Below are 14,681 nucleotides of genomic sequence, written 5' to 3'. Positions count from 1 at the left end.
GTATTTGACAGGAAGCCACCCTAGCAGCCCCTAAAGAGTAAGAACATCACAAATCTCAGTTTTATTGCCCTTTTCATAAAAATTTCTTCAAAAGCTCAAGTTTCATCTGTCTTCTAACTCCAGATTTTTTAACTTTGATGTTAAGTTTTAAACAGACAGGTATTCTAAACTTCTTTTCTTGTTGTGCTTCCCACTTGCACATCATAATATCTAACCTCTCTTTCAGAATTCCTTCTACTCAGTTTTATTTCTTAATGCAAGCCAGAAAAGTGCCTCCGTTACTTTTTCACTCCCCATTCTATATGTGGCAGAAATCTCTATTTCCTTTGTTTGATTTGTAATCAAAGACAGTTTTAAGAAACTAGACAGCTCCTCACAACAGCAGAGGAAACATATACAGAGAGCTCTGTTTTTCTCAAAAGCACACCAAGACCTATCATTTTACCTCATCTAGAGAAGAAATAAATTCTACAATTCCCTTAAATCAGGCCACAGGCTACAGCCTGTATTATCAATCATAACCATTGCTCAAATGCACACAGTTCCAATATCCACAGGCCTTCTCTGTTAATAAAAGCAGCAAGACCATTTTTCAAACTGAAATACTGCGTAACAGTAGGAGAAAACAGAGAGCAAATTAAAATAACCAAGTAAAATGAACAAAACATTTCTGCAGGTGCTACCATCCTCTGCTGAGGTTACTCTTCTTCCTCCCAAATCTTCAACAAACTAGAAGTTTACTTCTGCTGCCTCACAGAGTTGGCAAACATATCTCATAAATGGGAGCATGGAATTAGTATGATATAATTCAAGCTTCTTCTGTAAGCAGCCTCCACTGTGTTTTCATGAAGGCTGCTTTTCTTGAAATACGGGAGACAGATTCCAGCTGACTCTTCCCCACCTCATAGTAAATGAGTTTATGATCATCTTCCACTACAATGTACTCTGGTGCAAAACCTGCTTTGCACAAGATCTGTGCTCTTCCACCTCAAAAGCAGTCTCAGCTAAGGCAGGATGTGGTAGATCAGATACAGAACTTGACATCTGTGACTCTCCAAGTTCCAACAGCCTGAACCAATTTCTTCATCTCCACAGGCCACAGGTTAACATTTTTTTAAAAGATTCTGGTGGTATCAGAGAACCACAGAATGGCTTAGGTTGGAAGGGACCTTAAAGACCATCTCCTTCCAACACCCTGCTATGGGCAGGGACACCTTCCCCTAGACCAAGCTGCTCCAAGCCCTCTCCAACCTGGCCTTGGACACTTTCAGGGACAGGATTAGTAAAAATCTGATAGCAAAGGGCTCTCATTTTCTTTACCTCTGAATTTCCCCAGTCTGAGACAGATGCCACACAAGTCTTGGTGTAAACAGAGACCTCTTGTGCTGTGGGGAAAACTTACTTTTTCCCTTAAAACCAGTTCAAACCATGTAATCATTAAAAGAAAAAAAAATTACTTAGGTGTTTCTGGTTTGTCACCTCCTGGATTTAAATGGAAGTAGAAATATGGGCTCTTTGATCACTACAGATTGTTTATGAAGCTGCACAGAAATAATTCCCAGTGCTGGCCTGTGACAGCAAAGCTGTTGGGAAAGCAGCACTAAAGGAGACAGTGATTTTTTAATTTCCAACACCTCATCGAGCTGTAGGTGGGTGTTGGTACTACAAAAGAGGAGAGCTGTCCTTGTTGAAGAGACTCCAACCTCCCCCTAACCAGGGCAGATTTGGGCAGAAGGGCTCGAAAACCCAGGAGCCACGAATAAAATGTGACATTCTTTCTAGAGGACAGGGAGCTGTTGCTTAGAAACTGTTTACAGATAGATCCTGCTGGTGTACCTAAAAAAAAATAAATAAATTAGGTCATTCTTGGCCGTAGGTAGGAGATATCTTTATTGATATAAACCCCTCCACATCTCTCTCTACTGTCAATAATTAAAAGTGCTTTAGGAAGGCTGCTTGGATGCTCTTTTGGCCAAAAACTGCACATTCCCAATGGCAGAATTACCCATTTTGAAACATTCTGGTGAGTAAGTTGACCTCAGCAGGCTGAGCCCAGGCTCCAGGCATAGACTGGACCATCTGAGAAAGGGACTGGCATCAAAAGTGAAATCAAAAGGGGGTGGGGGCAAAGTGCAATTAATCTTCTTAGTTGTTGTAGAGAAAAAAAAAAAGAAAAAAGAAAAAATTAAGGAAAAAACATGACAATGCCACTAGACTAAAGGAAAAAAACCCCATTCAATTCTACTTTTTAAATGCCTTATGAAACCAAGTCTGCTAAAACTGAAAGGGGAAAGGCCACAACACTTCTTTGAAGACATGAAAGAACAACGTTTGCCTTGAAGAACAAAAGGTGAGGTTGGAATTGGATCACTTTACCAAGGGGAGTAGTACAAGGAGCTCCTAAGTATCTAAAACAAAGTTGCAAGAGAGCACTCATTGCTCACAGAGAAAACAAATTCATTCAGAGCAGATGGGAAAGAAAAATTCTATCAATCCAGAGCCAGTTTTCTCCTCCACATAAATAATCCACGCTTGAACAATTTTTCCTCATATAAATAACCACATTTATAAGAAGCCTCAAGTAAGAAGGCTCTTATATCATTATTCACTTAAAAACCACTCCAAAAATTCAGACAAATCACTGCTTTCTAAGTAAAAGAAAATAAAACGCACAGCTTGTGGTAATAAACAGCTCATTGTCATCATTCCAGAGAAAGTCATTTTTTTCTCTTCACTTAAAAATAAATGTAGCACGGGCTTGCTTTCTTACATTAAGCAAATCACATCAAATGAATACAAGTATTAGCACATGGGACCTAATGTAGAGAAGGGACCAAAGTCACAGTGATAACCCCAAAAAACAAAGCTGGTGTTGTAGAACAAGTGCCTCTGGTTGAAACTTCAGGGGCAGATCTCAAATTCATCAACAAAGCCCACATTCCCTGTAGTGTCAGCAGAAGGTCGCCACACCACTCTTTAAGGCCAGAAAAACAAGGATCAGGAGAGCATGTGTAATTTAATCAAAGTTGCTTAATTCCAAGGACAAACACGAGCCTGTGTTGTGACACCCTGAGTGACAAAGACACTCTCTTAGGATGACTTGTGGAAGCTCTAGGTGAGGTTAACATGTAGGACACGAGTTTGGGGTTTCAAGGGTTATCACAACAGGCTCAAAGTCTGGGAAAACTGTTTCACTCCTTCACTCAATGCATGGCTTCCCACCCAGGGAAGGTGGCTAATAGGCTAAGTACCACTCCCCCATGCCAGGAACACAGACAAAAACAGCCAGAAAAAAAGGAGTCTTAACAACCACAACTATTATTATTCGTAAATTGATCTAGAAATACACTTTGGATTAAAGTAATGCTAATTATTTAAAAAATTAAAGATAACATGGCCCATTTCCCAAAGGCTGCCAAAGCCACACAGGAGACTTGTGAAGCGTGGAGGAGAGGCCAACCTGATTTTTATTCATGTGTTGCTGTGCTTATCTACATGGGAAACAGAATTATGCTCTATTTAGCCCTCTGTCAGGTTGCTCAGGTTTTAAAATAACTGTTAATGAAATCACAAGTCTTCAACACAAACAGCAGCAACAAAAATAGCACCAGGACAGCAAACATTGGACTGCAGCAACTCTGAGCAAGTGTGGAGCAAAAAAGCATCTCCCTACATTCAGCTGTCTTGAAATAAAACACAAGGAATAATAGATTGCTTTTTATTGAGGCCTCACTACAACGATTCGCATTTTGTAACAATCTTCACAGAAATGCAGCTCTTAAAAATTAATTTTTCCTTTGGCTTAAGAACCTAACTTAGCAAAAAACAGTTTGGCATGGGAAGTGCTCATTACTTTAACACGTAAGACATCTGGAAATCACCTGAAGCATAATAATTTATCAGAATAAAAACCAAGGTTTGCTATTTTTCAGCTTTTTCACAATATTGTGCAGAACTCAATTTTAACACATTCAAATGGTTTTAGTTTTAAAAATACTACTGACACGTAATTTTCACTCCGTTATTTAGGAATGTATAGACATACACTTCTTTGGTGTGAAGTTTGGATTGAATTTTAGGAATGACTCTCAATAAAATCTTTCTTTAAAAGAACAAAATCACAGGATCATAGAATCACACAGTGGTTTGGGTTGGAAGGAACCTTTAAAGATCATTTAGTTCCAAACCTCCTGCCATGGGCAGGGACAACTTCCAGTAGAAGGCGGTGGTGAGTATTTGCTTCGCATTTTCACGATAGAGGACCTTGATAAATATGACTAAAAACCTAACAGCTTCTTTAATGGTGATTAAACAGATGCAAGGACTGCACATGGTGGTATGGTATCACTGCTGTGACAGAAGAAATCCAAGTGATTACACACCATCACCAAATCCATTTGATTTAGTGGGATCCAAAAATGAAAACACAACAGTTGTTCTTCAGACAGCAAAATTGCCTTGGAGAAACAAATAACGAAACCCTTCTAACATATTGACTGTGATCACTGCCCTTGACAGATCTTGCATCTCTCCTTGTGATGTTTTCCACAGTACTCTTGTGTTCAGAAACACAGGCCCAGAGTTAATTCAGATTCATCACACAGAGTGTAAGATACACGTACCTGTCAGACCCATAATTTAAGACAACATTTGAAATTCTATTTCCACTTTGAAAATTTTCTCTGAGATGCCAGTTCTCTCACCAAATTTCACCAACATTTCATGTACCTTGCCACACTAAAGACTGACCCTGAGTTGTGGTTCCTGGACCCAGGGCATCTTTCCACCCACATCAGCACCTTTTGGGAGAAATACAGTGACACTCAAGTAACTCAGTGCTTTGGTACGGCTGGGGTTGTTTTTGGCACTGAGTTATGACCCAGAATATTGTACAGAATCAAACCTGTGTGAGACCCACAACCTAAGTGAAGAGCAAAGCTGAACACTGCAAGGTGTCTCCATCATATTCAGGGAACTGAGTCCACCTATAATGTTTTCTTCAAATGTCCCAACATGACAAAAGAAGCTTCTCACTTCAGAGGAAAAGCAGTCTTCAGATTAAATCAACACCACAAAAAATAGCTCATTAAAATGAAAGACTGAGCAGTAAATATTGTATATTTGCAGCCGCTCAGAAATCAGATGCAAAGAAGAGCTGATGTACCAGACACTTATTGCTAATTTTTTTTAATGTTAAAATGGCAAAAAAAAATCCTGCTCACACAAATCATCTGCTTTCTAAACAGACACAATCAGTGCTCACAACAGCTCTATAAGGTAACACAGAGAAACAATTTGAATTTTCCAGAGATAGAAGCAGTCTATGTATCACTGTAATAGCATACAGGACTGGCTCCAGCTACACTTAAAAGACACACAGTCCACAGCCAAAGGCAGAACCAGCTCCAGAAATGTTGGGTAAGAGCTTTGCAACATTGATGAAAATTCTGTAATTAATTTCAAAAGATCAAGGGTTTAATCTTGCATAATCTGAATACCCAAACTAGTGCCTTAGACAAGACAGCCAGAAACCATCTGCAACGCTGGAAGAGGCTCCCGGTAAAATAAATCTTTCTACTCAATCCTTGTTAAGTGTTCCTCATGTTTTGCACATTTCTTGAAATTGGAGAAACGGATTTCAGATTCAAGGCAAAAGGAGGATTACGTGAAGACCAGAGCTCAGATTCAATATGGGTGCTTTAGTTTTATTTTAATGCTTGAAGGAGGTTTATCTGCTCAGACACAGTACTTCTTCTTTTTTTGTATTTACATACTTTCCTCCTAATAAAGGGACCTCTAAGTACTTGAAGCTGTTAAAAGTCTTGCTGTGATGCACCTGTCCCACAGCAGCTGTGCTTTCCCTCTATTTCCCATACCCGAACTATAATGCCCCAGAGGTGACTTCCATTCCAATTTCTAATTAAAGCTAGGTGGAAATTACTAAAAACACATTTTTTAAAAGAGCGATTTCAAAATTTTTTCCTCATTTACATGACCTTGCTTTCACCCCAAGGAAAAGCTTATGATGAAAAACAATGATGAAAGAGAAACATCCAAACCACCCCAGCCAAGGGGTGACTGCAGAAGGTCACTCAAAAATTTTGGAGATCCAATCAAACTGTCCAATTCACACCAGTAGTTACAAACACACCTGGAGTGTTTAAACTGTAATATCTTATTTTCTAAAAATCACAGAATATCCTGAGCTGGATATCATTCCCCAGTCTGTCCATACATCCAGGGCTGTCCATCCCAGGTGTAGAATCCAGCACTATCCCTTGATAAACTTCCTATGGTATTTCTCTGGGGAATGTGGTTTCCAGTCCTTCCTTAGAGGTTCCTTTTGTGTAATCAAACACTGATTGCTCTGATCCACCCCTGTCCTAATCATTGCACAGCCCATCTCACTCTCACTCTGTTTCATGAAATATTTAATTACTGTGGATTATCTGGCACAAACCTTTCTTCTGGATATCGTGGCACCAGAACAGACCTCACACCACTTCTAATGTGTTTATGGTGCAGAGAGAGCAAAACTATCAGACCTCTATTTTCACACCATTATGGAAAACTGATTTACAAAAAAAAGAAATATTCAAAATATCCATCTCTAGTGTTTCCCCTTCCTCCTGACTGATCTTTTTATGAAAAACCAGCCAAGAAGCTGTTCTTGGGCTATGTAATTTTCTTTGGTTTCTTTTGGCTGTCAACCAGCCAGCAAAAATAAACTCATTAAGCTGACAAGAGACCTGAGCACACTCATGTTGTCAGTGCATCTCAGCATCATTCTTGTGAACCCAAAAGCCATAAAACAATTAAAATAAAGTTAAGCTGACTCCACCCTTAGGATGCAATCAAGTTTGCAAGGATCTGTCAGTCCAAAGTCAGTGTCTGGCAGCATCTGAGCTAAAGGGGATGTGCAACTTCAGCACATGTCAAGCCAAAACAGTTCTAAAAGTAGTAGCAAAATATCAGAATATGGTGTGTGGAGCCTCCAAAAAAGCAACTCTGTCACAATTACAGCTCTCAACCTAATTGAGTTTGCACGCCTACTATTTCTGCATCCGATCCACACTGCTCTCCCTGTGTTGAATCTGTCCAGTTATCTGTGATTTTTCCTTTGCTGCCACCACATTTGTAGTTTGCTAAGCCCCAGCTTAAGTCTCACACGGAGCCTTGTAATCAGCGAGGTTTCTACTTAAAAGCAAAAGGGAAAAAAGTTACCATGGCTACTACAGTCACTCAGCTTTCTCAACTACCTCAAGACATTAATTCTGAAGGCTTTTTGGCTATGTTTGCACAAAATGTATGCTTCCATACTACTCTGTCATGTAAATTAGGTTGTGCTGCAGTGTTTGAGATCACCTGGGACCATTCAATCCCTTTGGCTGGCGTTCCAAGAAGACTTCACAAGAAGCAAGGTGATGGTTTCCCTGATCACGTTAAGGAAATTATAATTAAATATATTAAATATAATTAAAAACAATAATAAAATGTTGTTTCTTACCCAGCCAAATGAAGGTAAATACCTGAACACAGATACCCCAGACATTTTCTAGTTCTTAGGCTGAATTTGTGAACAAAAACACAGTTGGTAGTAAGTACAGAATTAGAACAAGGCAAGCCATAAAATATTTGTAAAAAACGCTCTGGAAATGCACTTAAGTTATTTAGAAGATGAGAAAAGCACACAGAGAATGTTAAAATGTGTGTAAGACTTGATGCTGGTTTTCATCCAAACACAGCATGGGTAGAAGACAATCCTGCCCAGGACCTGCGTCCCCACTGCTCTTTAGCACCTAGAAAGCACCTGAGCACTTCCCTTACACTCACCTGCATCCCCTGGGCTCAGGCCTGAGCGAGAGGGTTGGAATTTGAGTGTAAAAGAAAAAAAAAGAAAAAAAAAAAAAGTAAAACTTTGTTCAAGGATGCAATTAGTGTGCGAGAGCAAATTAACACATCAAGGGATTCAGTTTGCTGCCTTAGCCACGTACGGAATTCTCCCTAAGCCATGCAAGGAAAATGAAATCATAAGATGGAAATAGTTCTTCTCTTTCCTTTTCTTCACATTCCTGTTCTTTCTAGATATCAGCTGTGACCCAGAAACAATATTCAGCAAGGCCAAGAGTCCAAAAGACGCTGAATGAAATTCAGCTTCAATTTTAGGGGGAGCATGGGGCCACCCATGTGAGCCAAGTAACTCTGCAAACTCTGCAGCCTCTGAGCAGCGCTCCCAGCCAAGCAGGACATTTGTCAGAGTGTTTTTATTCTGATTCTCTCCCTACACCACCTCATCCTCCTTCATTCATGGGCTTCCTGATGATTTCTTGTTCTTAGAAGTATTTCTGCGGAGCATCCAAGCACTGGGAATGGAGATGACGGAGATAATAGAGACGTTTAAAATTAGACTAAGCAGCTGTAATCCTGAATTTGCATCTCTGACTTGATTATAGTAAGCACTGAAGACTATCTGCACAAGAACTAGAAAGGAGTTCCTATGCTGCAATAAAAATATATGAATCTCTCTCACTTTGACCCCATTAAGGGGAAAAAAAAAGTGGTAGCAAATGGCACTTTTATGGAAGTTTTTTCTTTGCTATTCTATAACTTCATTTTAAGGTTAAAATTTTAAATTTTAAAATCTTTAGATTTTAAAATTCAACCTGTGGATTTTAATTGCAAGAACTAAAGTAACCAGCTTTTCCATATTTTACACATGGAAGAACTACTTTCCTACTTACCCTGGATTTTTCTCACTTCATATTTTAGTTCTTATCTCTTTTATACCTTTTCTTATAAGTCTGTACAGTCTCTTATCTGAACAGGCAACATTTGTAACCATGGGATAACAAGTTACAAAGCACTTCGATAAATTCTCTATCAAGCACAGATGACAAAATTTTACTTAAATATTCTGTCACAATAAAAAAAAAGTTAGAAACAATCCTGTTCTATTTTGGTAAAAAATGAAATAACCATTTTCATCATATGATTTTTTTACAGAGATGCAGAAGAAAAAAGAGTATTTGGGTTCTATATTCAAAGTTTCTCCATAAATATAATGAAGAATTCACCCATGAGTAACTTACCACAGCTGGTCATTTTATATCAGGAAGAGAGATCTGATAGTAACATTCAAGAAAGTTAATATTTAATGACAGAGGACATCACACCTTTTCTCTGTTGATTTTTATTCACTCGTTTACTTAAAAATGTTTATTTAAAGAAATCTCCAAATTAACTCAAAAGTCACAGAACAGCTTTGAAGAAGACATTTCACTATCCCAATACGTTTTTTCTAGAAGTAGCAAAGAGAAAAAAAATACCTAATCAGATAAAAACATCTGCCTCAGATTATCTGTTCGCAAAAAATTCTCTTCTTGAAAGATTTTATTCATTTTTCTTAGTGTGGATCACCTGGAAAGGACACAACTATTGCCAGTGACATGATGGCACTAAAACAGAACTGAAACCAGTGCTTACTGAAATTTTACTCTGTTTTTAAGTGCTTTACTCCACTGTCTAACTTGAAAGTTAAATCTCTAGGAAGAAGTCATTTGGAGTTTCTTTTGATGTCTGAAAAGATATAGAGAACTGATAAAAGTGGTTTTGCCAGCTCTGCACAGGATGGACACAGCTTCTGTATTTAAAACATAAGGAATATTTGCCATTGATCCTTTCTTTACAAGCACAACTTAGAGAATGGAGAGATTCAGCTGCCCCTGCTGTGCTGAATGAGTTGTAATGGAGAATTGCCATAAAAAGAGATTCAATGGAATACAGCAGAGTGGGTTTTGTTAGTAAATAACAGCGTATTAAAAATTAAGGTTGATTAGTTGTAGAAAAGGGCAAAGTGAATAATCCATTTAGAAGCTTTAAGTAACTTAAAAGCTTAAGCCCCATTTGCAGAAGTCACCTGGGCAACTGGGAGCCTCCCCTGACAAAACCACTTACACTTTTTGCATTCAGAATTTAAGTTCCACTTACATTCAAACTGCCTTCCATTTTAATATTCTCGTCTGCATTAAGCATATTGTAACATATGCTTGGTTTTTTTAAAATACAGAGTTGCAAAGAAAAGGACAAGTCCACAGGAGAAAGAAATGTCACATCATAATTACTGTAACACCAGTAATAACAGCAGATTGGAGTGTCTGCAAAAATATCTTTGAAATATTCTGAACACAGAAATTCTTTTGTATAACTGCAGCATCTACTGTTTTTCTTACCTCTCCAATGCAACCCCTGTGAGACGTCCTTAATGTTACAGGATTCAGCTTCACTTAACTGAGAAATTCGCATTACTTACAAAGCCTGAAAACTTGGGCAGTCTCTGCTGCAATGTTGAAAATGTCTCTCCACTGTTCTCTGTACCAGAATACTAATGCAGGGGGTGATGTGGCTGAAAAGCACAGCTAGACAAAAAAATACTCCAAAGGAGGAAAAAAAAAAAAAAAAAAAGCCTTGCTATCAGAAAATGCTGATTCAGCAGAGTTAAAGTACTCCGAGGAAAGGTGTGCTTTCTCCACACAACCAGTGAAAAAATACAGAAAAGCTTTCCTCCTGCCCCTTTAAAACTCAAAATGCTTTGTCTGATGACAGCACAAGACATCTAAGACAATAAAATATGTATGGGGGAGTGGGGAGAAAGATAGTCCTGCTAGAGGAAAGAGTTTTAATTTTGCTGGCCTTTTTAAAATCCACCTGCTCATTCCATGCCAAAACAAAAAATGATTCAAAACACAAGGAACACAAAAATCTTGCCTTCCAAACAAGTGTACTGTTAAGTGATGGTCACGACAGTTTATTTTCCCAGAGCAGCTGATCTTTTGTTGTATAAATATGACTTCAACCTATCCTACTGTTTGGAAACATTCACGAATGCCTTTCTGTGTCCAACCCCTGCCTGGAACCAGATATCACTGCTCGCTCAGTGGCTCGTGTGTGATGCTGAGGAGACCATGAGAAAACTGAGACGCAGAGCTTTTATCCAGAAACCTGATACAAAATTCATTTACAGCTGTAGAGTGCTGAGCCTGCCCAACCAAAGACTTGATACAACAGTGTTATCACTCTGGGGTATATTTAGGTGTACGATGCATCCCTCTAAATAAGAAGCAATAATACAGTAACTTAGAATAACTTAAAATAACTTGGAATGGTTTAGTTTAGAAGGGACCTTAAAGATCATTTTGTTCCACCGCCTGCCACGAGCACGGACACCTTCCACTAGCCCAGGTTGCTCCAAGCCCTGTCCAACCTGGCGTTCCAGGGATCCAGGGGCAGCCACAGCTGCTCTGGGCAACCTGTGCCAGGGCCTCCCCACCCTCACAGCCAAGAATTTTTTCTGTATTTCTAACCTAAAGTTCCCCTCTTTCAGTTTGAACCGAACACTCCTTGTCCTGTCACTACAGTTCCTGATGAACAATCCCACTCTGGATTTCCTGCAGCCCCTTCTGATACTGGAATGGGCTCTGAGGTCTCCTCACAATTTTCTCCTCTCCAGGCTGAACAGCCCCAACTTTCTCAACTTGTCTCCATGGGAATGATGCTCTGGTCCCCTTCTCAACTTCTTGGCCTTCCCTGGACTTGCTCCAACAGTTCCATGTCCTTCTTATGTTGGGGACACCAGAACTTAGGACGTTGTTAACCTAATTATCAACCACTTCTTTTATACAGGACAAAACCTGGTTTCTGTTCTTTGTTGTCACCTCTTCAACTTTTCTGTTACAGTAGTCTTAAAAAAATCCTGGTTTTTTACTTTCCTACACTGCTCAAGGCACACTGGACTCAGCAGCAATTTGCTCCTAGTCAGGTTCAGGTGTTGTTGACCCAGCTGGAGGATCTCACCCATCAGTACTGGACCTCCAGAGAGGAATGAGAGCCTCAGCTGCTTCTGCTCCCTGCACCAGCCTGCTGGCTTGGAAAGCTGTGCCTCAGGAAAGTTTTCTGAGCCCTTTATCCTAACAAATGTAACAAATGTGGTGTTTATATGAAATCAACAAGTTTATCTCAGTCAGGAGTAGCTCTCACCCTCCTGTGAAATACAACTTTCTTTTTGTAACTTTCACCTTCCCTTCCCATTCTGGTCTTTTTTATATCTCCTTCTTGCATCTTAACTAAACCAGCTCCAAGGGACCAATTCCTGAGCCACAAAACCTCCCATCAAGTTACATCCTAAGCCTGTCACTGTGATTTCTAACAGGTTGGTGCTGCTACTCTTTATTTCTGTACATTGCCTTTCTTATCTCCAACTGCATATTTGATTATTTATTTACTTATTCTTCCCCTTGAGGGTGGTGAGGCACAGGATGCCCAGAGAAGCTGTGACTGTCCCATCCCTGGAAGTGTCCAAGGCCAGGCTGGACGGGGCTTGGAGCAGCGTGGGATAGTGGAAGGTGTCCCTGCCCCTGGCAGGGGGTGGGACTGGATGATTTTAGAAGTCTCTTTCAACCCAAACCATTCTGTGGTTTTATGATTCTTTCAGTATAGTTGTCCCTTCTCTTTCCACAACCCTTTGATATTGTATCTAAATTCAGAGTATTCCTATACTGTGTCCACTTTTGAACAAACTATGGAGCAAGTGAATAAAGAGCTGAGCTTTCTTTAGCCAAGCCTTGGAATATGCTGTATTAAAAGCAAAGCCTACTCACCTAAAATGTAATAAAATATGTTTCTGTCATTGCAAACAGAAAAAAAAAGAAAAAAACCTCATGCTGATGTGTTCAGACAGCATGTAATACCTGCAAGGCATTGTCATAACTACTACAATTTGGCCACAAAACAGATTTCAATAAATACTGTGGTTATAATTCATATGTAACAAGAAGAAAAGTGTTAAGCGATAAAAAATTCATACTTTTTGAAACAGTGGGTGTAAAAAACTAATAGGTGAGGATGAAGACATTTCTTGGCAGCAGAAAAAAAGTGGGGGGAAACCGTAGGAACAAAAGATATCTCAGCTGTCACACAGGTGTGGTGCTAAACAGGGACTCTGAGTTCCACCAATAGTGCAAAAGGGCAGATACATTCATAAAGCAATTCTGCATATGCAAAGTACTTGATAATTTGCTGGTACCTCATGAGAATATTAATTACTTTTCCATCCCATTGCAAATACAATGTTAAAACAGTATTACTTTGCAGTAAACATTTTCGGTCAGCAGGACCAAAGATCACCATGAAGAGCACTCTCAGAAGTGTCCAAGGAGTTATCTGCCCTACCAACATGGATTTTTAGGAATTCTGAAAATCCTGGGAAAATTCCAAAAGTCTGAATGAACATTTATGTTACAACCATGCTCTAAAAGACCCAGTGAGACAGTGGTTGTAAACACAGGAAGGTTAGAACAATGGCAGTCCTGAACAAAACCGTAAGTTAAGAAAAATTATATGGGACTCAACTGATATCTCAGAGCTCTGTAACAAAAAATAGGAAGTAAAATAATGAAAGCTGACTTTCTAAAATGATTGTGGTCTAATTCCTTGATATGACTGATACTTCCAACTGGCAGAAATATCTGTCTGCATGTATAAACTTCTCTGGCACTTGGTGCAGTGTTCTGTGCGAGCCTGACAACAAAACAGAACCAATTAAACTGGTGAAGAACTGGTTAAGTGACATCTCAAAAAGAAAAAAGAACAGCTTTTGAGCAGATCTCATCACAACATAACTCAGATTAACATGGAGTTCCCCGAAGGCGGAGCCACTACCACAAAACACCTTTTCAATTATTTGTAAGTCTACACCATAAATCACGACATAATTTGCACAAGTATAAATTGATAGAGTGCTACAGAACTGAGATAAATCAGTTCCAAAAAGCCATCAGGAGTGTTGGGTATAATCAATCAATGCTAGAAATAAAACGTTATTTTAAAAAGCCACGTACAAAGTTATAAAGCTGCAATCAGGAAAATACATGCCAGTCTATGGAATGATGAACTCTTGTGGAAAGAAACAGTCCTGCAAAGGGTTTGCCACAGTGAGAGTACCCAGAGAGAAGGAGATCAAGATGCAGGGCTGCAAATGAAGGTTTAATATGTAAATGTGATGCAGAAGCAGGACAGTAACACCAGAGAGGTAATATTTAAATGCACAAAACACTCCTGAGACAAGGCTCTGGCGTGCTGTATCCAGCTCACAGTTTCATAAAAATGCTGAAAAAGTGGATTTGGAAAAAAATAATCCCCAGAAACTGAGTTGTGAGGAAAATGCACGCAGTGACAAATTTCAAGAATTTTAGTTCATTTGTCTTTTCAAGTAGAGGAGAAGGTGAATACTGGGTTACAGCAGATAAATACTTTAACGGTAAGAAAATACTCTGAGTTCTTTAGCATAGTGGAGAAAGGCACATCACTAACCAGTGACTGGAAGCTGAAGCCAAATAACTTAATAAACAGCAGATTCTCTACCTCTTACTGCCTTCCGATCAAAATACCAATTTTTCTGGAAGGCATGTTCCAGCTGAATGCAAGTTATTGCACTTAAGAAAAACTGGATGAAATCCAACTGACTACAACAGTCAAGGGGTCAGAGCAGAAGATCTAATTGCTTCCTTTGGCTTTAAAGCCTCAGTGTACAAATACTCTTGGTTTTCAGGACTTCAAAGGCATTTCAGTAGTACCATGCATGCTCAACATTAATATTAAAAGAGCTCTCAGAAAATCTGCATGAATTA

The 14,681-nt window shown here is 39.2% G+C and overlaps 1 protein-coding gene across 3 annotated transcripts in view; it reads right to left on the bottom strand.

The window, feature by feature from the left end:
* Positions 1-14,681, bottom strand: part of CTNNA2 (catenin alpha 2) — a 462,414-nt gene that overhangs the window by 445,710 nt on the left and 2,023 nt on the right. Inside the window, exon 1 of one of the 3 annotated variants that reach the window (XM_048304874.1) lies at positions 10,230-10,329. The exons of 1 other annotated variant lie outside the window; for it this stretch is intronic. In XM_048304874.1, coding sequence (XP_048160831.1) covers positions 10,230-10,302 — 73 coding nt within the window. In that variant the 5' untranslated portion in view covers positions 10,303-10,329. Of the gene's footprint in view, positions 1-10,229; positions 10,330-14,681 lie in introns of those variants that run through there. One more of the 3 variants, XM_048304876.1, reaches the window with a different exon arrangement.

Source organism: Corvus hawaiiensis, chromosome 5 (assembly GCF_020740725.1).
Source record: "Corvus hawaiiensis isolate bCorHaw1 chromosome 5, bCorHaw1.pri.cur, whole genome shotgun sequence".
In the NCBI taxonomy this organism is placed as follows: Eukaryota; Metazoa; Chordata; class Aves; order Passeriformes; family Corvidae; genus Corvus; species Corvus hawaiiensis.
The sequence above is the reverse complement of the archived record's forward strand: the minus strand, read 5'-3'. Positions and strand labels throughout refer to the sequence as shown.